The sequence below is a fragment of the Cupressus sempervirens genome, chromosome 11 (assembly GCF_028749045.1).
Source record: "Cupressus sempervirens isolate cs-2001-9-10 chromosome 11, ASM2874904v1, whole genome shotgun sequence".
Classification (NCBI taxonomy): Eukaryota; Viridiplantae; Streptophyta; class Pinopsida; order Cupressales; family Cupressaceae; genus Cupressus; species Cupressus sempervirens.
Window position 1 is genome coordinate 202,700,206 of NC_143128.1, and position 24,658 is coordinate 202,724,863.

At 37.6% G+C, this 24,658-nt stretch overlaps 1 protein-coding gene across 1 annotated transcript in view; it reads left to right on the forward strand.

The window, feature by feature from the left end:
• The first annotated feature begins 948 nt into the window (after window positions 1–948).
• Window positions 949–24,658, forward strand: part of LOC149528882 (protein ENHANCED DISEASE RESISTANCE 2-like) — a 94,381-nt gene continuing 70,671 nt past the window's right edge. The window contains exons 1-6 of the mRNA XM_089809628.1: window positions 949–994; window positions 1,136–1,322; window positions 5,419–5,493; window positions 5,607–5,660; window positions 5,826–5,891; window positions 6,018–6,079. Of these exons, the coding sequence (XP_089665754.1) occupies window positions 1,197–1,322; window positions 5,419–5,493; window positions 5,607–5,660; window positions 5,826–5,891; window positions 6,018–6,079 (383 nt within the window). The 5' untranslated portion in view covers window positions 949–994; window positions 1,136–1,196. The remainder of the gene's footprint in view (window positions 995–1,135; window positions 1,323–5,418; window positions 5,494–5,606; window positions 5,661–5,825; window positions 5,892–6,017; window positions 6,080–24,658) is intronic.

Sequence of the window (24,658 nt, forward strand, 5' to 3'; positions counted from 1 at the left end):
AATAACTTTATAGATGATGCAAACTCCCAATTATACACAAATAAAACTACACATCTTATACTTCTAGCCCTAGCAAAACAAAAGTAAAGACATACTTTTTAACATATACTAAAAAATTGATCAATAAAATCTCCCAAGTCCACGACTTAAAGTTAAAGTTAAAAATCAAAGTACAAATTAAACAATTTCAATATTATAATAAGCTTCAACAAATCACTAAATATTTCAATTATTACTATTTTATTTAAATTCATCTTTCAACTACTTATTAATAACTCTATGAATATACATTTAAAAAGAATAAATTTAGACTTTTATTATTAAAATATTAAAATTAAAGCCTCATGTTATATGATTAAATGAATGTAGAATAGAATCTCCACTTTAAAACTTAATAATAATCAAAACTTCATTTATATCTTAAATGAATTTAGAACATAACCTCCACTTTAAAAACTTAATAATAATAATCAAAAATTTCATTTAACTAATGAATGTAGAATAGAACCTCCACTTTAAAAAGATAATAGTTATATGCCACCTATATGTCCGTTCACTTTATCTTTACTAGTTGTGCCTCACCTCTTTAAATTTAAACTAGATAACCAGGTTACGTTTCATTTTAAATTATTAAAAGATAGTAAAATATAAATTAAAATCCACCTAGTGCAAATGACTTCTTCTTATGCTCATGTTGACTAAGCACAAATCATCTCCCAAGCATGAAAAGGGAAAACATACAAAACAAAAAATTCCTTTAAAACTAAAAACTTCGAAAGTTCGTTTTTCCAAAAACAAATGCTACCGTCAACTGCCACAAATCTCCTCCCGTCACAAACTGCCGGCCTCTGATATCAATTTTCCGTCAAGTAACACCATTGATGCATGCAATATTTAAAAATAACATATAAAAGCGCGCATTTTGTAATCCAATCTTGCAACTTTCAAACGAATTTCTGTCAAGTAGCTCGGGTTTCGTTTTCTGTCACTTGACGTAATTGAATAAAATTTCTGCTTTGTCTTTTCCCCGGCAGGCAATTTTATATTTTTGAAAGATCTGATTCGGATGTGGGTATTGACACCGCTTGTGAACAACATTATAACTACTTTAATTTTATTACGTTTTGTTTGGTAGGTGACGGAAGAAAAGAAGCTCAGGCCCGGCGAAATTTTCTGTCACGTTTGAAGGTTGTGCAATGGAAGGATGGCTTTATGTTATACAACCGAATAGATTGAGGTTGCAGTTCCCTCGCAAGAAATATTTTGTTTTGCAGGGCAGCACGCTCCTGTGCTTCAAATCCGTTCCCTCCGGTGGCCATGAGGTAAGTTGAAGTAATTTATTTGAAAAAATTGCATTGGTTTGAGTCGTCGCAGTATTGAATTCATTTTTATCAGCTGTGCTCCTGATTACAATAACATGCCACGTTTGAATAATAGCAAACGTTAATGAATAAAGTTTGAATAGATTTTGCTTAATCTTTTTAAATATTTTGATTTATTGGATTTCTGTGCTCTTTTTCTTATGGATTTCTGTGCTGAAATAATTTTGAACTCCAGTCGTTTTTCCAGGGTGAAATTTGCTGTATCGTTGAAATAATTTTGCCTGTCATGTTGCTTTTCCGAAGTGAAATTTGCATTCTTATGAAAAAAAAATTGTAGTAACCAAATTTTGATTTTATTATTATGAAACAATTGTAGTAACCAAATTTTGATTTTATTATTTTGCTTTGTTTTTTCCCAAGGTGTTAACGTTTTCTATTTTGTCCTTTCTAAATTCATCTATGAAATTGACTCAAATTCAAAAATATATCAATTTTACTTATTTTCTAAAAAAATTACAACTTTCTTTTTTGAGATATTTACTATATTTTCTCTTTCCTAAATTCAATACGCACTGTATTTTTTTTTTTTTAAAGCTTTTTTCCCATTTTAACATATTGTAACAATTTTCCTGGTACTGCTCTTTTAATATTTTATTATATATTATTTTGTTATTTTTTCTCGTATTTTTCTAATAACTGTTTATTATTTTAAATATTTTTAAATTCTTCTCAGGTTTTTACCATGCCGTTTTTCATCACTAGAATCCGAATTTGTCTTTTCTTCTTGTTTAAATTTGTTCTCGGGCTTTGTGAAATCTTTCTTGCGTGGAAGCACCTTGTACAATGCGATGTTCCAGGGGACTTTTTAAATTTATCTTTTATTTTGTCTCTAAATATTTAACTAATCCCTTATGAATGGTGCTGTGGTGGATTCAATCTCGTTGTCAGGATAACTTTCCAGTATGGCTCGTTGTTGTTTGTTATCTTTGAATCATAAAATGTTTGCTTCTGATACGCTGGAAAAGTGTATTCCCATCTGTCAGATATTTCTCTTTCATGTATTTTCTTTAATTTCCAGAAAACCGTTTTTGAGAAGTAGAAATTGTTCAACCCACCGGTTAAATAAACTTATATGGGCAATGCTGGTTTTTTAGGAAAACCTGAGCTCGATATTCAGTTTAATTTGTACATCATTCGGCTATATTACTAATGGCTTGGTCTAATTTCAGGTGATCTTTTTACCTATTGTTCTTCCTGATAAGAGAGCCTTGACTTTGATAAAATTAGGCAGCTGGAACTCAGTTTTCCAGTTTTCAGTGGTTCTAAAAGCTTCATAAATTTTTTCATGGTGTACAGATCTCTTGGTTTCTTTCTATAAATTAAAACTCTGAAATGTTTCATCACAAATCAGAGCTTATAATATTTAACATATTCATTGCTTTTACGAGGAATTTTTACGAACATTTCCTGACAGTTGCTTCAGGCTTCTATCATTTATTTAATAAGTCCACCAAAACTATGCTATTCGTGATCTGTCAATTCTCACTCTCATTTTGTATCCAAGATGTGTGAGTACCTGTTTTGGATTCTTGGCACAACATAGCTTTTTAGTTGTTTATTTTAAAAAACGTTTTAGCTGAATGAAATAGAGCCTACAAGAATGGAAAATGAAAGTTAAACGGAAATTCTTTGCCAAACAAGGCATGGAAATGAACGGATTCATATCATAGCCAATGATAGATAGCCTTCAGATACTCAGTAAACAGCAAAAACATCAAAGTAACAGAAGCAGGGGATAGAATATTCTTTGCCATCCTCTTGCACCTCTACTCTATTTATTAAATTGAGTTTTTTTCTTTTTCAATTTTAGGTTGGTTTTTTATTTCTTGTTTATTGTTCTTATACCAGAGGAGTTAGCAAATTTTAAGTGAACTTTATTCTTGGCCATTAAATTTTTTGAGTGTCTTTGTGTTATATTTGTGAGAACTTGAAATTTCTAGAAAATATTTTTTCCGCAGTTTTTCTTTTCGAAGGCTTTCATCGAATATTTGGAAACAGAATGACAAAACAGAATGATCTATGCTTTAATAAGACAACTGGAAGTGCTACAGCTCAATCCTCTAACCAAGTTTTCCATTAATACTCTAAACATCTCGATTGTTTGGCAATTGCCAATAAGTGCTACTGAATTTCTAGGTTAATAGACCTAACCACAATCTAAGTATTTGATAACTGTAGAAATATATCAAATTTAATTCCACTGTAATGCGGTAAAAGAGAATATGTCTGTCACAAAGGAAGCTCATTGGATCATGCCTCCTTAGTGGCTTATTGAAATTAAACTTTGACAGAGTTTTGAAGGGTAACCCTGGCATTATTGAAGCGGTTGTTTTATTGAGAGATGATAGGCTTTTTTTTCCCTTGGGTGTCAATATTTTATACCAATAATGAGACTTGAAGGCTGGTATTGGTGGTCTTAATCTCACCAGAAAGTGAGGTGATCCTACAATTGTTATCTAGGTGCTGACCAAAATGGATTGTTGAAATTGGAAACTGAAATCTCTTTTTGAAGAAATGGTTGTCTCAGTCTCTTTAACAGCTTCAATGATATTCTTTTCAACCATTGTTTTTAATGTGCGACAGGGTGGTCTATTTATTAGCCAATATAGAGAGGATCTTAACCCTTTTTCTTATCTAGTAGCCAGTTTTGCAAACAAGTGGGATGGCCTAGGTGCACTAAATTGATCTTCCCCTGTTAGCATTTGTTTAGTGTTGAGTTGTGCCAAGTGTGCTCCTCAAGGAATGCGTTTATTGGTTCTTAGTGTCCCTCTGTCATTGCTTATTAGGTTCCCACACTCAGAATTGTTGTTTGGTTCTGTGGAGGATTGAAGTGTGGCAGTTTGAAGTTGTTCTCGAAGTAGGTAATTTGATGGTGGCAGCAAGTGGAATTGAATAATGCTTTGCAAGCTCTATGCTTCTCCTTTTCCCTTCTTTATTTCCCTGTGGTTGTTGGTGGATCTTGTGATTTTTTGTGGAGGTCTTTTGTACCCTTTTTGTATGGCTCATGGCAAAAAATGTTCCAAATCCTGGGATGCGTTTCTTTGCAGTAGTTGTGTTTGATAGGCATTTGAAAGCCATTTTTGATTGCTTGCCTGGTTTGGTGAAAAGCATTTTGGGTCAGAAAGCTTGGGTGTTAAAGGTTAGCTGCAGAATTTCATCGAAGAGGATTTCTTGCAAGTTTTGGAAATTGAGATCTAAGATGGTGAGGTGGGGTTTTGAGCAAAGTATTTTTTTCCGTTTTTTGAGGAGTCTTTTGTTCCATTGTTCATATGCAGCACTTTCATCTTTGGCTTGCTCTGCTCTAGAAGAATCAACATCTTATGGTGATATCAACATGCTTAGCAAGGATTTTTTTCTTTCTGCTGCCAGCTTTGTGACCTCTAATCACTCTGCTTGGACCTATGCACAGTGAAGAAGAAACTTCTTGTCACCTACACTCTGGATACTTTGCAAGTTTTGAGTATGTTTACTCTTTTAGTGTTGGTGGATGAGGCTTTTCTTTGCTTGGAGAAGTGCCAAGATGCTATTGACAGCATCAAAATTCCCCAGCTCTCGGGCTCAAAAGATAAGTAATCAATGGTTACTTTGTTCCCAAATGTGGGCTCTTCTGCTAGCTGCAGTCTATTTTTTCTGTCCTAAGTTTTGGTCATTCCCTTAGCTTATTGGGTACCAGGCATTTGAGTTTTCTGGGCTGCTCTTTTTGTACCGACAGAACTATCTAGGGATGAAGCCTCTTTGTCTATTTCCATTTTGTGGTGGCTTCTAGCCTTGTAACTTGTTTGTTAGAATATTTGTATTCTGCTTGGATTTCAGTTGGTGAGGTCCCCCATGGAATCCCTTTTTAAAGTATCAAAAAGAAAAATTGATTATTAATTCATTCTACAGTGAGCTTTACAATGTTGCTTATGTCATGTCCAAACTCTTTTAATTTAAATGCATTTAGCATTTCCAAACTTTGAATGTTAAGCATAATAATGGTGCACATACCTCTCATATTTGATAGTGATATTATAAGCCATTCTTTTTATCTTTGCAGGAGCCTGTGAAAACAGGGATTATTGATCCATGCATAAGAGTTACAGATAATGGAAGGGAAAGCATTCACAGAAAAGTATGTCTAATTTGCATGGGCTGCAACTAAATCACATCTTTCCACTTCCATCTTATAATCCACTCCTATGATGATTAAAGTTAAATATAATGTCTTCTATCCACGATTTGCAGGTTCTATTTGTTTTTACGCTTTACAATTCTGTTAATCACGGCGATGAGCTTAAGGTAAAATATTTTGACATGGGCATTGCACAAAGTGTTTATTAGTTTCCTAGACCACATTGTGCATTTTTTATATGACGATTAAAAGAGTATGTTTGTAAAAATGTAATATGTCTACTTAGTATTAGGTGCTTTTCCTTCTTCCATATTATTAATGAATTTGTGCAGGTGGGAGCAAGGAGTTCAGAAGAGGCTGCTAGGTGGATGCATATTTTAAAAGAAGCTTCATTACAGGTCAAATTGATTATGAGTGTGAAGCAAGATTTTCCTTGGGCTTGTGCTTTGTATCCTAAATAAAGTAATCTAGTTATTTAGAAGGCTTACCTAACTTAAAACATTGTTTTTCTTTGGAAAATTAAGGCACAACCTTCTCAAGCAGTCAGCATTTTGGTTTCACCTAGGAAGAAAATGTCATGTTTAAGGCAAGTATATTCTGTCTCATTAATCCATAGTTATTTAGTGGGCCCTTTTACAAGCTAGTGCTCTTTGAAGCCTTACACAGTTGTTCTCAATTTCATTATTTTCTAACTAATGTTTGAAATTTGCTTTTATGGAAACTTTTCTCCAATTTCTGGCTGCAATATATGCATCTTATATTCTGGCCATATCAAACGCTGAAGTGATTATTCATGTTTATTAGTCTTTTGAAAGTTTATCTCATTAGTGTAGACAGAAGACCTATAATTAGAAATGAACAGCGTGAATAGAGAAGATACTTTCTGTTTGGTGGGCCCTTACCTTAAAATAGGCCGGGGTAGGGACCCCCCTTCCAGTAGCCTATCACTGGGTGGCCCCCCCCTTCCGGTAGCCTATTATTGGGTGGGCCCCTCTTTCAGATTATTGGGTTCGGCCCATAAAGTAATCTGTATGAGTAGAGGAGAAGTTATACATTTCAATTTTCAAAGTTCATGCTTACAATGAGTATGTGTTTCAAAGCTTGAACTTACAAGTGTGGATTTTGTTTGCAGCTATAAGTAAGAGTATGTGATGTCTTGAGACAAATTGTAAATCTCCTCTTGTTGTGGGAATCTAGGGGGATAGAAACCTAGATTATATGTATTGAAGAAAGCTGTAGGTTTTGGAAATTTCCGAACCAACGTGTTCATTACCTTTAGATGACAAGTAGTACTTTGGTGGGAACTACCGGAGTATCCAACATGATTAGGTGAGGAAGACATCCTCCATGTAGTTTATGAACAACATTAGATGTTGCATTTACTGTTTAATTCTATCAAGGATAAATTTATTGCACTTGCTGAGAATTGTTTTGCTCTTCCTACACAAATATAGCTTGTGTGTACTTCACATAGTTTTAGGCTGTGGTGTAATGTTCCTAAGTACAAAGGGGCTGAAAAGTGGACGGAGATGAGACTAGAAAGCTCGTACGGTATGGAAAGACTAGCTGTACAGTGCAATGAGGGAGTCTGTATGGTGATGGGAGGAGGCGAGTACGGTTGCCAACCAAGAAGGCCATACAGTGCTAGAACAAGGGCACAGGAAAAGGCCGTATGGTGTCAACAGGAAGGCCATAAGGTGAAAGAGCAAGACACAAAGGTGCCGTACCGGTGGGTGTATCAGGATGTCTTCTGTATGGTGGAGACAATGGGAAGGATGATGGTACGGTAGGCCAGATGGCCGTATGGCAAGGTATGTCTTTAGGCTGTACGGTGGAGTTAGTAGGTCGTACAATACATAGAAGTGCAGTACAAATATGTTTGAAAAGGAAATCGTTTAGTAGGTGCTTGATTTGGAAGTCATAAAACATCAACTATGAATGCAATCTTGCTCATACATAAACACAATAGATTTAGATGAAATCTAGACACAATAAGAGAGACTGAACACGAATAACCCTTCAATCGATATATGCCAATATGATAGTGCTCCGACTTGTCAGATCTGAGCGAAGTGTTATAGGCGACAAAATAGGGTGAGGGTTGAATCCTACCGAAATCGAACAAGCCAAATAGGGAAGGTCTTTCACGTCCGAAATGGCGAACAACAAAGAACTCCAACAGGAATTTGCAGTATATAGAAAATAATCCAAATTGCATACCTAAAGACTACTTACAAGCCGTGCTTAAGTACTCGTTGGGGAAAACTTTTCGAGGGTGTACAAAGATTGCCGACGACAACATAAACTAGGGAAACAAAACAAAAATGGGTCTGAGATATATTAAATCAATCCGCTAATTAACAATAGTTTGATTAATAATCTATTTTAGGATGGGGACATTACATGTGGTGGAAGGCTAAATAAGTGCGAGTTGTGATATGATTCAAATTTTCTATGTTAACCACATGATCAAATGGTTTGCTATGATGGGCTGTATTTAAAATAAGACACATAGAATTGTCAGAAGATGTACAACTTTGATATTAGAGGGTGGCATAGAGAAGCTGATTCAAAACTATGTATATAGACCATAGTAACGAGGACTTCTTTCTATCATGTTAGATAATATTAGATAAGATAAATTTATTAATGTCCAACAAGAGACCACAAAGAGAGTCTAAGGGAATGCAAACATTCAACAAAGAACCAGCCAATAGTAGGAACACCAAACGATGCTCGGGGAAAAGAACAAAACAAAGCCCACAGAAAAGAACATAAGAAAAAAGCTAGCAACAAACTAGTCACTCCTCGTTGTTGAGGAGTAAAACAGAACAACAATTGCTTGGTACCCCAAGCTAGAGAGACCAACTTGAAGAAGGAGGTGATTAGATGATTCGTGCTTTGTCTCAGAGGGAACTGAAGCTGTAGGATGTGATCCCAAAGCCTTGTGGCATCCTAGAGATAACGTGCAAGACATCGCTGATCACTGTATGTAAAAAAGGATGGGAGAGATTGACGCCCTTGGAATAGACAATAAAACTTCCCTATAACCTCATAGTAGATGGGGCAAGGAAATATAAAGTGTCTCAGCCTCAGCCTCTCTTGTGTCATAAAGCTGGTAGATTCGGTCCTCACTATCAATTTGGTGGTCTGTTTGGATACGACGGAAGTGATGCCAAAAGCAATATCTCTCATATAGAGAAAGGGAACCATGCCCCTTGTTCATGCAGGGTAGCATGATAGGTCACATGCTGAAACCGGCCCCAAAAAACTTGACCTCTAGACATGTGTAAGAACAAGAAATCTCAACCTCCACACCTTGGAAATGGAAATGGAGATGAGATGTCTTCATGTTAGCATGAATGCTGATGATACTACTTTGGGGGAGTATCCTAAGCATTGGAAAATATTGCCATGTTGCATTCATGATTGTGTTTGTCATTGATGTCAACATAGTGGTAAGTCTGTGAAGATTGCTAGAGTAACAGAGAGAGATTGCAGTTGTACGGACAAGGTGTTGCTTGTCTGGTCATGGACATGTTCAACATTATGTCTTGATGACATGGTTCAATGCACAACACATAAGTTGAAGACATACAAAAGTTGTACCTGATTTACAAAGAGCAGTACAAAAACAAAGCAATAGGAATGTAGTTCCTCATGTTTGTTCGCTATCTTACATCTGAGATGCAATGAAGAGATGTGCAGTCAACCAGTGATAGAGGACAGTTTGTTGGTGATGTCAGCAAGTGTGCAAGCCCTAGTATTGCATGTGTAAAGTCTTGTATAGACTGTGAGCCGATAGTGCTATTGTAATTGTAATTAATTAATTATCTTTTAATAATTAATTGGGAAAGCCTCAAGGCCGACTCAAGGAATTATTTTGAAGATATGGTATAAAGGAAAGATGTTTTCCTTGTTTGAAATATGAATGAAATATTGTATGAAGTGTGAAGTGCAAAAAGGAGTAGAGTGTTTTACTGAATGCGAGTAAGCGATCCAAGGGATTATTGGATGCGAATTTTGTGATCTGGTTACAAGATCAGAAGGAGTAGAGGTTTAGTTGATAGGGTAAAGGAAGGAAGTACTATTCATTTCTATTATTCTGCAAGGAATAATACAAAGATCATTTGGACTGTGGGTTCATTGGTCTTGACCTTGAAGCTATTTGGGCAATGGGTCCAGTTGTCTTCCAGAACTCCTAACATGGTTGGAATCTCTTAACAGGGATTCAAAGTCTCCTAACAACAACTGATATGTACTAAATGTTGTTATAGACTTCTAAAATGGTCCATCCTCTAACAAGGAGTATTTATATTAGTACATCATCTTGTGGGTACCATCCCCACTAGGGTTTTCCCTTTGATCAAGGGTTTCCCTAGTTAACATATCAGGTGTTACTGTGTATGAGTATCTTGTTGTGGTTTCTGATTATATTGCTCATATGGTTAAGTTTGTTTAAGGCTGATAATTATGATAATAGTTGGATAACTGATTCACCACCCCCCCCGTCTCAGTCATATTGGTGGACTATATATTCTAACACTTCATACAATTGAAGACCATCACTACGGTCTTGCCCAAGTTAACTACTAGCTACCACGAATCACAAAAAAGAGACTAGGCCATCTAGAAGCCGCTGAAGACCCTCTAGGGAGGAGGCTAAGAGAACCACATCGAAGAGATTAATGGAGATTAAGTTTTGATGCAAGGAACAACCATCATTCAGATTTTTTTTCCACTACAACATGCATAATCAAATACTTAGTATTTCAAGGTGAAACACCAAATCTCCATCTCTCTCTTGAATAAGGATGCTCATATGCTTAATAATATTGATGAATTGTGTGATCAAATGAGACAACCTCAAGGTTCCTTCCTAATGTGAACTTTTACTAAAAGGTAATGATGTGATATGTTGGTTATCAAAAAGGGATTTATGCTATTTATTCAATGGATACCAACTTGACTTCAACTTCTTCAATCACTTGCAACCAAATAAACTACAAAGGAGAAAGGGTGTAGGAATACTATTGAACTCTAAGAATGTAAGACAATGTTGATGATGGGTAAGCCTCTAACCTATCCTTGCTTTGCCATGTCAACTTGTCATAGGAGGGTGCTATCTTCTATGGATGCAGGAATGATTTTCCAATTGTCAATGCTCCTTGAAATACCCTATGAAGGCGCAATCTAAATAAACATCTCCAATAAAAGTTAAACACTTACAACTTTGGCCCAAACTAACCTTGCACTGCTACGTACAATTGACAAGTACCAAGAGGTATGGATGCTAGCACCACTCCTAATCACCATTCAACATAATATCTTCCATCCAATCTAGTTCTACTTCTACTTAACACGAAATGAAATCCTAATCTAAGTGAGAGATTTAAAAATCCATGCAATGCTCCAAAGTGATAATATATATCCACTATGCAATTACAACAATGAATAGAGAACAATTTTGGTAGAACTTTGGCAATGATTTTCTAACTTAACACTCCCTTTACAAATGATGTGAGCAAGCCTTTATATAGGGGCTCAATTACAATAAATCGCCAAGATTCATTTGAAATCAAGGGCCAAGATTAAACCGCATATGCTCTAGTTAGGGTTTCCATGATCATAACCATAGCTCCAAATATTAAATGCTCACCCGATTACAATTAAGCACAGCCATGTGGGCCAATTAATTTTTTTATTGCCTTTCCGGGCCAATAAGAAAATAGATTACACATAGCCACTTGATAAGATGCAGTAACAAATGAGCCAATGAAATAATTACAATATTTTGCTGGCCAACTTGTAGAAGAAGAAAACTTATAGACAAAGCCACCATTTATGGACCAATAAGATGATGCCACTTGTATTTAGACCAAGTCATCTCCAAGAATATTCTTTTCTTTATTCTCTCTTGGCAGACACAATATGGTGAAATTTTCCCCTAGGACACTTGGCACATTCTCATTGGTTGAGGATATGGCTGCCACCTCAGGATACTAATCTAGAAACCTGATAAATACACCTTTACTGTTGAAAAATCATTGTTAAGCCTTCAATTGTGATGGGTCATATTCTCAACTGCTTCATCTTTTTGAACTTTCTTAATCTCGTTCACCTTTTGGATGTCCTAGAGTCTTTGTCTTGCCATGTTCTTCTAAGCTGCTCCAACGAATGGATTTCATCTCAGCCTTCCTTCCAATACCAAATCTCCGTTGGTGTAGTGACGGAGGGTTTGTATACCACCAATGCTTTGATCTTCTATGTTATCTTCTTAGATTTGGTGATCCTTTCTATTTCATGGTTGATACATCCTTCTTCATTCCATCCTTAGGTGCCCTTGTTCACACAATCCTTTTAATCTGTCACTCAACACTACGCATTAGTTTTTCATATCAAAGTCACAACACGGTTTAGCAATAACAAGCTGAGCTAGTGATGATTGCACCTCCAATAAGAAAATTAAATCTAACTTCCTGTTTCAGATAAAATCAAATTCATTCCAAATACTGGCCCTGATCTGATATGCACTATTGAATTCCTAATCTAGAGGTTACCAACACTATTATGTGAAATGGGAGGGAAATTGATTTTCGACTATAACCAAAAGTTGACATCTTCACCGTTATCTCACGGAGCAGAAGTCCATTCCCTGCTGGTAATTGAAATCTGATTTTTAAAACTTCAGAACAGTAGGTAAAATTTGCTGGATAGATTCAATTTTGTAAAAATCTTGGGGTGTTTAATTTTCTTTTTTAATCTCTGCTGCTTACTAAGCCCAGATCATATTCAAAGTTGATTGATTTTTTGGTTAAGGTCAAGTTGCCCTATTGTTGTTTGAGGCTGTGTATGGCCCTTGATCTGCTCGTTGTCTAAATCAACCTGCTCTTCAATTGGTATTGCATCAAATTTGCTGATCCTGAAGATAAAGCTTGATCAGCATCAGGAAGCCTTCTTGAATAATCTTCCAGTCTCACATTAATTTGAAGTTACACCTGCTATGCAAGTCCAGCCTGTCATGGATTGACTGAATTTGCTTTTGGGGCCCAAAATGAGGAGATAGATCTGCTTTATACATGGCGTTATACCTTTAGTAGACATTGTTTTCTTCAAGGACGACTTGTCTCCAAGGTTAAATTCATGCAGTCATAAATCAATGGTTGAATTGGATCCAAATAAGTCAGATTTAGGGCATTTTTTATTATATCTGAGGCCATAATGGGCCACACGTTATGTTTGGGCCCTTGTATTTTTAAGTTTTCATTGGATGGGGCCTGATTTCAGCTCACATGCTTGAGGTTAGGCCCATGCTGGTTAGATTTGAGTCCATACATTAGGCATTAGTGCCAGATTTAGTCTACTATGCTGAATTGGGGCCTAAACATTAAGGCCACACATTTAGTTTATAGGGCCCCATGTTAGCTTTATAAGGCCCACATTTATGACTAAGGCCACATGCTACACACTAATGAGGCTGGACATTAGCTGTAGGGGTCTGATTTGGGTACTTGCTCATACAATTCAAGGTCTGATCATATCAGCTTGGAGCCATATGTGAGGAATTTGGGCCCAGATTTAGTTTGCCTTGTGAAATTAGGCCCACTTGTTTCATGGATAGGTCTGAGCCTATCTCTTTAATCCACATGCCACATAATAGGACCCCATTGAGATTTGGGGCAGGTCCTAAAGGATTGAAAGCCCAGATCTGCATTGTTTTCAGGCTTAAATGGGCCACATGCTACATGCAAAAGGGCTCAGTTTTAGAACTTAAGACCACACGCTAGCTTATAGGGTCTAAACTAGTTTGTTCCAATGTATTTGGGGCCATCTTTAATGGTGTTTAGGCCCAACTTATAGCTCCAAGGCCACACATTAGGAGTGGGGCCCAGATTTAAGGCAATTTTCTTTCGAATTTAGGCCTGGTCTAATTAGACCAAGCCCATGTGTTATTGTGGGCCTTGATTTCTCGAATCTAGGTCCCTATTCCATACTTTGGGCCACACTTACCTTGTTTGGGCCCCACACCAGTCCAAGGAGGCCATGCCTCATTATTTAATGGCCTTATTTAGATAATAGGGTCGAATTAATGTCTGCCCTAGGCAGATCAGGTTCATAACTTTGAATATAAGGGCTGTTGTTCATGCTTGAGAGTCTCAACTTAAAGAGCCTAGTTTTATATCGATTTATAGCCCATAAATTTCATTGAAGCTCTATTAGGCACACATGTTGGCTATTGGGGTCCAATTCAAATTCAACCCCCGTTTATGGGATTGAACCTAGGCTTAATTGACCCCTACAAAGCCAACGTTTGACGTCTAGAGGTTTAGTGATTGGTTAGACTGTTCTCTCACCTTGTTCCTTGCATTCGTCTTCCCATCCTTCATCAAAGTCATGACATAGAGATGCTTCTTTCACTCAATAAGGCATTTCTGTAATAGTCTGAGTAAATTCCTACAGCAGTTTAGTGGTAATCACGGTATTAATCTGCTCTTAGATTTTGCAAATGTTTGCAAATGCTGATATATATATATATATATATATATATATATATATAGATGAGGTAATAATTTCGTCAAACAATTCACAAACTTCTGTAGAACTTTGGAAATGTTATTCTGTTCACTGAAATTGTTAATCCAAACAAGCTATGGAATAATGCAAGGAAGTCATTATGTGAAACATTTGGGAAAACCGACCTCAGTTTGGTAACTAAGAGTGACTTTACCAGTACTATCAGAAATTTAATAACAAACAAGGCCAACTGAAATCACAGTACAACTATCTTCATTGCGACTCGAGACTGAATGTGTCCACCAGCTTGAAAGTAGTATTTAAACATGAAACAACTTCCAGTACATAGACAACTCACAATGAAATGTTTGGTTAGAAAACAACAGATCTCACCTCTAGAATCAACCGTACAGGTTATGAACAAATTTCTTTCCTTACTGCGGTTTGCTGTATGATATTGTCTTCGTGTAATGGCGTCCAAATGACTTCTAGGTACTGTCAACAACCGGTTGGCAAGGTTTCATGAATACCAATCTGAGCATTCATTCAACCCGACTGCTATCACAAACGTGGCTTGGGAAATAACCAAACAACCTTCTTGAATTTGAGTTATGTGTTCCAACTGTGAATCCTTCAAAACGTGCGTAATATGCTTGTGCTTAACGCCCAATGGCCCTGTCTTTGGTGATGTCTCAGTCTATTCTGTGTAATAACTATTGAACCCCAAACATTTTCACTAGTAATCAGCGCAACCAATGTGTTCAGTTGGGTATATAAATCCACTTGTGAAGAGTGCAAGCTCAAACGACCAGCTAATAGCCCCACGGTTTACATACAAGGATCCGACCTGATATTTCCTAACTCCAGTAACTCGACACCTTGATTGTTATTTTTGCCTGGTATAATATACTAACTCATATGTTGCCTGTCAATGCTAAGCGTGGAGCTCCTTGTGTGACGTCCTACAAGAATATGAACTCCAGAACTCCCTTCGAATTCCCTCTTTGCCACGATTAGATTCTTTAATAACGGTAAGTTGGAATCTAGTTTAATCAAAATGATAACACAGTTTGGAATATTTCAAAAACACAGTCCCACCTTACCTGTAACTTGCTCCATTGCATTAAACTTGCCAATTCTTGCCCAATCTGTACCATGCCAAGAAGATTAGGGTGATGTCCAACCTTCTTGAAAATCTCAGACCTGAGGGTTTTCGTCCTCAAGACTTAACCAGTCACATTTAAGCAACCAGAACTCAGTGCATTTGGTTTCATAAATTTTTTGTGTGTTGTTAATCCCAATGCAAACCCATATATATAGCCTCCGAATGAGGGAAAGTACAAAGAGCAAGGAATGTGGGATTAAATGACATTTTCATCCTGTAGTCACTTAAAGCTATTTATAAAGTAAATAACTTTAAAACATTAAAAATGACTTAGCTTTGCACATTTTAATAAAGTTCTGGAATAAATTAAATTAAATCCCCATTGTGACTGGAAAGCATCTTGTTATAAACAGTTATTAATCTATCCGGATGTGGAGATAGATTAATCCTATCGCTCGGAACTAAAATTGAGAAGGGGACATGACAGTCCTCCCTTCTCGGGATTGCTTGCCCTCAAGCAATCTCAATGCTGGGTGCTGCAAAATAGACTCACCTTCCCAAGTGGCATCTTCATAAGTAAAGTCTTTCCAACGGATCAAATATTCCCTGACGGTTTTGTTGCACAACCTCCTCTCTCGGGTTTCAATCACTTCTTCTAGCACCAAAATAAGCTTACCCACTTCATCAAGCGGGGGCAAACTCATTGAAGGTACAACCTATTGACCCACAGCCTTCTTGAGGCACGAGACATGAAAAACATTGTGAATTCGGCTGTCACCCGGCAAATCTAGCTTATAAGCAACTTCTCCTACCCTCTTGGTGATATAAAGGTCCATAAAATCTGGGCTTGAGTTTCTCGGACCCACTTTTCTTCAAGGAACTCTGTCTATAGGGTTGGAGACGAAGGAAAACTCTATCGCCCACCTCAAAACTCCATTCAGTGCGATGTTGATCAGCGTATAGCTTTTGCTGATTTTGTGCTTGCTGAATATTATCCTTGAGAGCTTTGAGGATATCTTGTTGGTCCATTATCCAATCTTTAGCTAGGGGTGCCCGACTATCCGGTAATGCCAAATCAATAAAAGAGAGGGCCTCATAACCATAAAGAGCACGGAAGGGTGTCATCCGAATGGACATATGGTAGGTGGTGTTATAGCAATACTCTCCCAAATACAACCACTTGACCCATGCCTTCTGCTATCCTGCAATGTAGTTCCTCAAGTAACCTTCCACTAACGTATTCACTATCTCGGTTTGGCCATCAGTCTGTGGATGATAACTTGTGCTAGGGGTCAATTCTGTACTTGTCAATCTAAAAATCCCCTGCCAAAAGGTAGTGAGGAACCTGCTATCTCTGTTACTCACAATAGTTTTGAGTAATCCATAGAGCCGAAAAACCTCTCAGAAAAACAATTCAGCTACCTGGGAAGCTGACTAGTTTGAAGCTATTGCGAAGAAATGCACATATTTAGTCAATCTGTCCACCACTGCAAAGATGCAATTCTTGTCCTAGACCCTCGGCAACCCGGTGATAAAATCCATGGAAATACTCTCTCATCTTTGAGTTGGAATAGGGAGAGGCTGAAGTAATCCTACAAGAAAACCCTGTTCCGACTTGTTCTGCTGACAAGTCTGGCACTCTTTGACATGTTGTAATACATCATCCTTAAGCCCCTTCCACGAGAATCTCTCTCTAATCTTCCTGTAGGTTTTTAAAAACCCTGGGTGCCCTACTGTTGGTGCATCATGTACGGTGCACATAATATCCTTCAGTTTAGATTCGGGTACTAGGTAAATTTTGTTTTTGTAATAAATAACATCATTCATTACCTTGTACTGCTTGTCCTGAAGTATACCATCAAAAATTTGACAAGCATGAGTATTTTTGGAATACTCCACTAATAACTGGGGTTTCCAATCTGCAGAAATCTCTGAAATAGAGTAACATGCAAGCACTGGGGGTCGTCGGGAAGGAGCATCAGCAACTATACTATTCTTCCTTTTGACATATTTGATGTCAAAATCGTAAGCCTGTATTTTACTGACCCATTTTTGCTGCCTTTCGTTCAACTCTTTCTGCTCCAGGAAGTAATGCAAACTGTTATGATCCATCTTAACTGTAAATTTATTTCCCACCAAATATTGCCTAAATTTGGTTAAGGCGTGCATGATAGCTAGCATCTCCTTATCATAGGTGGAATATAACAACTCAGTGCCCTTAAGTTTCCTGCTCTCGAAAGCAATGGGATGACAGTCCTGCATCAATATTGCCCCTATTCTGCTACCCGAAGCATCGCACTCTAAAACAAAGGGCCTAGAAAAGTTAGGAAGTGCTAGCACTGGACATGAACTCATCACTTGTTTCAGCCTATCAAAAGCTGCCTCGGCATCCTCTATCCAAGAAAATGCCCCTTTCCATGTCAAATCGGTAAGGGGAGCTGCTACTTGTGAAAACCCCTTAGCGAACCGCCGGTAATAGGAACAGAGACCAAGGAAACCTTGTAGCTTTGACACATCCCTAGTTCGTGGCCAATCCAGAATTGCCTATATCTTCTCCTGATGCACCTTAACCCCCTCGGCACCAATCACATGCCCCAAGTAAATAATCTCTGTTAACCCAAACTTGCTTTTGGATTCTTTTGTAAATAAGGACTGCTCCTCCATGAGACTAAGGACCTCATCCAAATGCTGTAAATGGTCTTCCCAAGCCCTGCTGAAAATTAAAATGTCATCAAAAACGACCAGAACACTTTTCCTGAGCTGTTTCTTGAAAATATGGTTCATGCATGATTGGAAAGTGGTAGGTGCATTAGTGAGCCCAAATGGCATCACTAAGAACTCATAATGTCCATAATGGCATCTGAAAGTTGTTTTGTGCACATCCTCCTCATGGACTCGAATCTAGTGGTATCCTGATCGAAGTTCTATCTTCGATAAGTAAACTGCCCCGTGAAGCTCATCCAACAACTCATCAATGCGGGGAATTGGATACCTATTCTTGATGGTCCTCTTGTTTAGTGCGCGGTAGTCTATGCACATCCGAAGAGTGCCATCCTTCTTCTTAACCAGCACTACTAAAGAAGCAAAGGGACTAGAGCTAGGTCTGATATGCCCCATATCCAAAAGCTCCTTTATCGTCTTCTCTATTTTCTCCTTGTAATGCCCAGGATGATGATAAGGCGTAGTAATAACGGGTTTGGCTCCCTCCTCAAGCTCAATAATATGCTCAAATCCTCTATTTGGAGGAATCCTAGGAGGTATATCCTCGAACACTCTCTTGTGCTTATCTATAACTGTTTGAATGTCACAATGATATCGCTGCCCTGTACCCTGTGTCTCCTTTGAAGAGATGAAACACGAAACACTGAGTAGCCCACTCTATATCATCATGTCTCAAAATAGCCTCCATCCTGTGAGCTGAAATCACTTTGGGACCACTATCAGGTATATCTCTAAAGATCACCAATCTATCATCCTGCAAGAACTCCAGCTGCATAGTCTCATGATCAAATGTATACCTACGGAGAGTACTCAACCATTGTCTTCCCAAAATAGCATCCAGTCCATCCAAATCAACCACGTAAAAATCAAAGTGTAGAAGATAACCATCAAACTGAATCTGAAGACCGGCTACCTTCTCTGTTCATCTCAAAACTTCACCACTAGCTACCTTAACATCAAACTCGGGTATAGCCACTGTCTGTAAACCTCTCCTAGATACCATCCGTGTACTGATAAAATAATGCGAGGCTCCTGTATCCAAAAGGAAAATAATACGCTGGCCTCTAACAACCTCTTTCACCTTGAAAGGATGATATGCTGGATCACTCGAAAAGGTAGCTAAAATAGGAGGCTGCTCGGTAGGGGTTTGTTTCTTCTTATCTTTACTGGGTTGCCCCTCAACTTCCTCCTCCTCCTCACTATCCACACTGTTATCACCTTCTTGTGGCTCTTCTACCTCTTCCTCCTCTTCAAAATGGATCTCAACGAAGTGGATTTTGCCTTTACCTAGGCATCGATGATCAGGAGTCCAAGGCTCCCTGCAAGTAAAACATAACTTCTTTCTCCTGAGTTCATTATGTGTCTCAAAATCCAATCTGGGGGTGTTTGTCTTTTGCTGTTTTTTATTTCCCTGAAAAGAAGTGGATCCTTTATAGGATTTCTTAGGAGGCTGTAATAGTGAGGTAGGTGAGTCCAAATCGTGAGCAATCTTAATGGCGTCATCCAAGGTGTTTAGTTTTAGGACTTTAAGCAAACCCCTAAATCTGTCCTGTAATCCTTTTGTGAATAACATCACCTTGCATTGTTCGGACATATCCGGTACCATCATTGATATCTGTTGAAACTCATCTATATAGTGATCCACAGTCCCACTTTGCCGTAACTGAGCCAAATCCCTGTAATAAATCTCGATATCCTTCCTGTCAAAACGAGTAATCAGCTTTCAGCTGAAAACCTCGTATGAAGTGATGAGTCCGTGATCCTGGGTGACTAATCCATGATGCCACCAATCATAGGCTGCTCCCTCAAGATGCATCGTGGCAAATCTGATAGCTTCTGTTTCCATCATGGGCTTGGGTGTTAGGTAAGTATCCAACTTATGAATCCATGCCCTGGCTGAAGTTTTATTGCTGCCATCAAAAGTGGGAAGGGTTAATTTGTTCATTACATGTTTTAAGTCCCTGTTAGGTGCCCTCGGTCTCCGGTCTTGCTGCTGCCTATCAGCCTCCCTTTTCTGATTTAAATACTGCACAAAGGTCAAATTTTGCTTAACTTGATCCAAAAACAAAGCCCACTCATCAAAGGTTGCCATAACATTATCCGATAACACATTCTGGGCTGCAGGTGGTACAACTTCCTCTTCTTCAACATTAAAAACTGGCATCAAAGGTCTGTCCGTATTATGTGTATGAGCTCTAACTGCCCGGGGAGACTCCACTATACTTCCACCACCGCTATGATGACTAGGAGCCCTTCTTTGGATTGGAAGCAACTGCTGCATAGTACCTGCTAATTGCTAGAGGGCATTTGCAATGTTATTTTGTCCATCTCTAATAGCTCGTAAAGTCTCCCGTACTTCCCTGTCCTGTTCACCTCCGTTATGTGCCATTTGATTATTGTTTTCTGGTTCAACCTGTTGAGTTAATTCAGCGTGTTCACCTGTTTCCAAAATTATCTCTTCATCAACCGTGAAATTATCTTCAATGTCAACGTGTACTGAGGAATCTGCCTATTCAGGCTGTAGGTGACTGAAATTGTGTGGCCTTCTGCTCATTCCTGGCTCATTTTTAGAATGAAATAGTTTTGCAAAAATTTAATTTTTTCCCACAAAACGTGTGTAATATGCCTGTGCTTAACGCCCAATGGCCCTGTCTTTGGTGACGTCTCAGTCTATTCCATGTAATAACTATTGAACCCCAAACATTCTCACCAGTAATCAGTGCAACCAACATGTTCAATCGGGTATATAAATCTGCCTGTGAAGAGTGCAAGCTCAAATGACCAGCTAACAGTCCCACGGTTTACATACAAGGATCCGACCTAATATCTCCCAACTCTAGTAACCCGACACCTTGACTGTTATTTTCGCCTGGTATAACATGCTAACTCATACGCCGCCTGTCAATGCTAAGCTTGGAGTTCCCTGTGTGATGTCCTACAAGAATATGAACTCCAAAACTCCCTTCAAATTCCCTCTTTGCCACGATTCGATTCTTTAATGACGGTAAGCTGGAATCTAGTTTAATCAAAATGATAACATAGTTTGGAATATTTCAAAAACACAGTCCCACCTTACTCATAACTTACTCCACTGCATTAAACTTGCCGATTCTTGCCCAATCTGTACCATACCAAGAAGATTAGGGTGACGTCCAACCTTCTTGAAGATCTCAAACTTGAGGGTTTTCATCCTCAAGACTTAACCAGTCACATTTAAGCAACCAGAACGCAGTGCATTTGGTTTCATAAATTTCTTGTGTGTTGTTAATCCCAATGCAAACCCGTATATATAGCTTCGGAATGAGGGAAAGTACAAAGAGCAAGGAATGTGGGATTAAATGACATTTTCGTCCTGTAGTCACTTAAAGCTATTTATAAAGTAAATAACTTTAAAACATTAAAAATGACTTAGCTTTGCACATTTTAATAAAGTTTTGGAATAAATTAAATTAAACCCCCATTGTCACTTGAAAACATCCTGTTATAAATAGTTATTAATCTATCTGGATGTGGAGATAGATTAATCCTGTTGCCCGGAACTAAAATTGAGAAGGGGACAGGACAATTTCTTCCTTCGCTTGCTATGTAAGGAGGTGGAATCCACTCCTCTATGTGGACAATTGCTAGAAAAAATGGTGGAGTCCACTTCTGTATTTGCAAATCTCTAGAAAAATAGTGGAATCCACTCCTTTATGTGGTAATCTACCAGAGAAAAAAAAGTAGAATCCCCTTTGCCACACAAAGAGGGAAATATTATGTTAATTTTGTCAATAATTTTCTTTTTATTGCAAAACAAGAGTGAAACACTTTCGAAGAGTAATTGATATGATTGTAATCCCTGAGAAAATGTCTCAAAATAATTGATTATTGTACAATATATTATTCTTTATAAATGTTATGAATATATGAAACCTATGTACATCATGAGAAAGTGATGACTTTCAAATGCTTGTCACTTGTATTTGTAGAAGTTATTGGAAGGTGGTGGTTTTACAATAACTTAAATCATGATATACATTTTATGTAAATGTTGAAACAAATCGTGATAAATTGTATCTTGTAAATCAACAACAAGTGTTAGATGTCATTCATTTGACAGTTTATGAGTTGTTTGTATAGATATATGATAGGTAATTGGTGAATATCATGTGTTGATATTCTGCAAGCCATTACCTTATTGAGTACTAGGTGTATACCATGTGTTGATATTTTGCAGGTCATTACTCAAAGTATTTGGTGAATATCATATGTTGATATTCTGGAGGCCAATACTAATGATATCAAATGTGATATCAAAATAGTGGAGATCCTTTGATCAAAGATATCCTTAAAATTGTGCCATTCTTAATATTACCAATGGTATAATATTTATCTTTCTAAACTAAGAGGGAGTGTTAATGTTTAGTTCAGTCAGATAAAAGAAGTTGAAAATATATAGATATATGTATAAGTAATTTATACACACACACACACACACACCACACACACACACACACATATATATATATACATATATGTATGTACATACATATATACACACACACACACATATACACATATACACACACATATATGCACACACACACACACATACACACATTTATATACAAATATAATTATTAAATTGAATTATGAATGTGTTTATTGTGCATAAATGATAATATTTTACCGATTGCCTAATGTTTGTTTGATCAACTAATAAGTCGAAATGCAAACATATTAACTTTCTTGTGTTAATGACCGGAAGCCATGTACGATGGGACGTGACTCCACGCTGGTCTCACTCCCATAGGACGTGACTCCTATCAAGTCATGTATTTATATGCCACCTGACTTGGAATATAGACACTACAACAAACACGTTTTTATATCAGTCTTCTATTTGTCTATTCCAGTCGTGAGTACATATTCATCAGTCAGAACAAATTTGGTGTAATCTCAGACAAGTACATTCAGTTTGATCAGGGACAAGATTGCACTTGTCAGAGTGTAAAGAGTAAAGCGCGTCAACTTAAATATTGATAACAAGTGTTTCAAAGTTCATATATATATATATATATGAATCTACAAAAAAGGGCACACAAACACTTATATATAATTTAGTGAATCAAATAAATCTGATCACCAAATTTAACACAAGTTCCATATGAATGACCCAAATTGAACAGCAAAAGAGCACATCAAGATCTTTGAAGATTCATTACCATATAGAAGGATTCAACATGAGCATGTAGAATCTTCCCTCACACTTTACAAGAGGAGGCTTCCTACAAGTTTGTACACTTGCCAACATCATCTATAAGTGGATGGGAGCAGCTGAAGATAGCACTAAGTGGTAAATTCGGCATCCCCAGCACCCCATTGGATTTGTAGAAGCAATTTGCAGGTGTCAAGAGGCAAGAGCACGAGCCTATTAGTTCCTTCAACAATCACTTTCATAAAGCATACACACAACTGTAAGCTCCTTACATAGTTCAAGAAACAAGAGCGTCAGAGATATACTACAATGCCTTGGATTCTCAAATGTCCATGTTCACAAGACTCGCATCCTACTTAACCAATATGAATGAGGCTTATGCTAGAGAAATGGAAGTGGGCAACAAAATGAAGCAGAATCTATCCGAACCTGCAATTAATATTGGATTACCAAACAATCAGGTTATACAACTCACATGTCAAGCTCCATCCAATCAACTTGTGTTACCTCCAAGGGCTCTATTATCTTAAGCACCTCCAACAGTACGTGTATATCATCAAGGTGCAAGTGCATCTACAAGAACACAAGAGAAAGATGAGATAAGAGAGTTGACAAGTGAAAAATCTGTCCACCAAGGTCACTTGAGGAATCAAAACACTAAGTTACAAAACCTTCAAAGGAACTTTCAAGGAGGCAACCACAGAACCAACCACGGTGGCTATCAAGGAAATTATTAGGGGAACTATCAAAGAAACAACCATGACAATAATTATTAAAGGGATAACCAAGATGGTGGATGTCAAAGGAATAACCAAGGAAGAAATTATCAAGTTGGTTCTGAATCAAGCAATCAAGGGTACAATGATAATTGAAAGAGGATTTGGAAACCAATCCTAACAATGATATTGTGGCGTCGCCTCTCGACAACCCACCAACTATTGAGAATAGATCTATAGACAAGATATTTCTAGCAAAATTGACACTATCAACATGGGGCAAGAAATGAGACATGTTTTTGGCCTCGGAAAGTGGCTCACCAGGTAAGCATTTTGCATTTACAAGGTACTTGGAGCTTGACAAACAATTTTTTGAAAGTATAGAGATGCCTTGGTGGAAACATGCATGGAAGAAGTTCTCTTGGACCAAATGCAATTTTTCATGTGGTTGGTGGTTCAAAACTAATGTCTTAGAATTAATTTGTGTAAAGTCCCTCGATGTGCATGTTATGCTATAATCATGAGAAGTTTGTTTCTCATCTTTTCTTTTAGTACTCTTTTGCCAAGGATATTTGGAACTTTTGGTGGGGTGTTTGAGGTCAATCATGTTGGTATGTCTTCTCTTTGGTTGAGTTTTGGGCCCATTGGGGTAATGCCTGTGTTAGAACCTCTTTAAAATTAAATATATCATGCATGGGGGATTGCGCCGGAAGTACATGACCCAACCCCCCTTTACTTCTGCTTTTTTTTTGATCGGTAAGAGGCCAAAGCCAAAATTTGTTATGTGTTTTAATTAGTTGTTATTTTTTAATTATTTAACTCGAGTAGATTCGAACCCAAGACCTCCTAGATAAGAGACACACTATTTATCGTTTTGTTGTAGGCTCTTGTCTCCTTTACTTTTGCTTTATG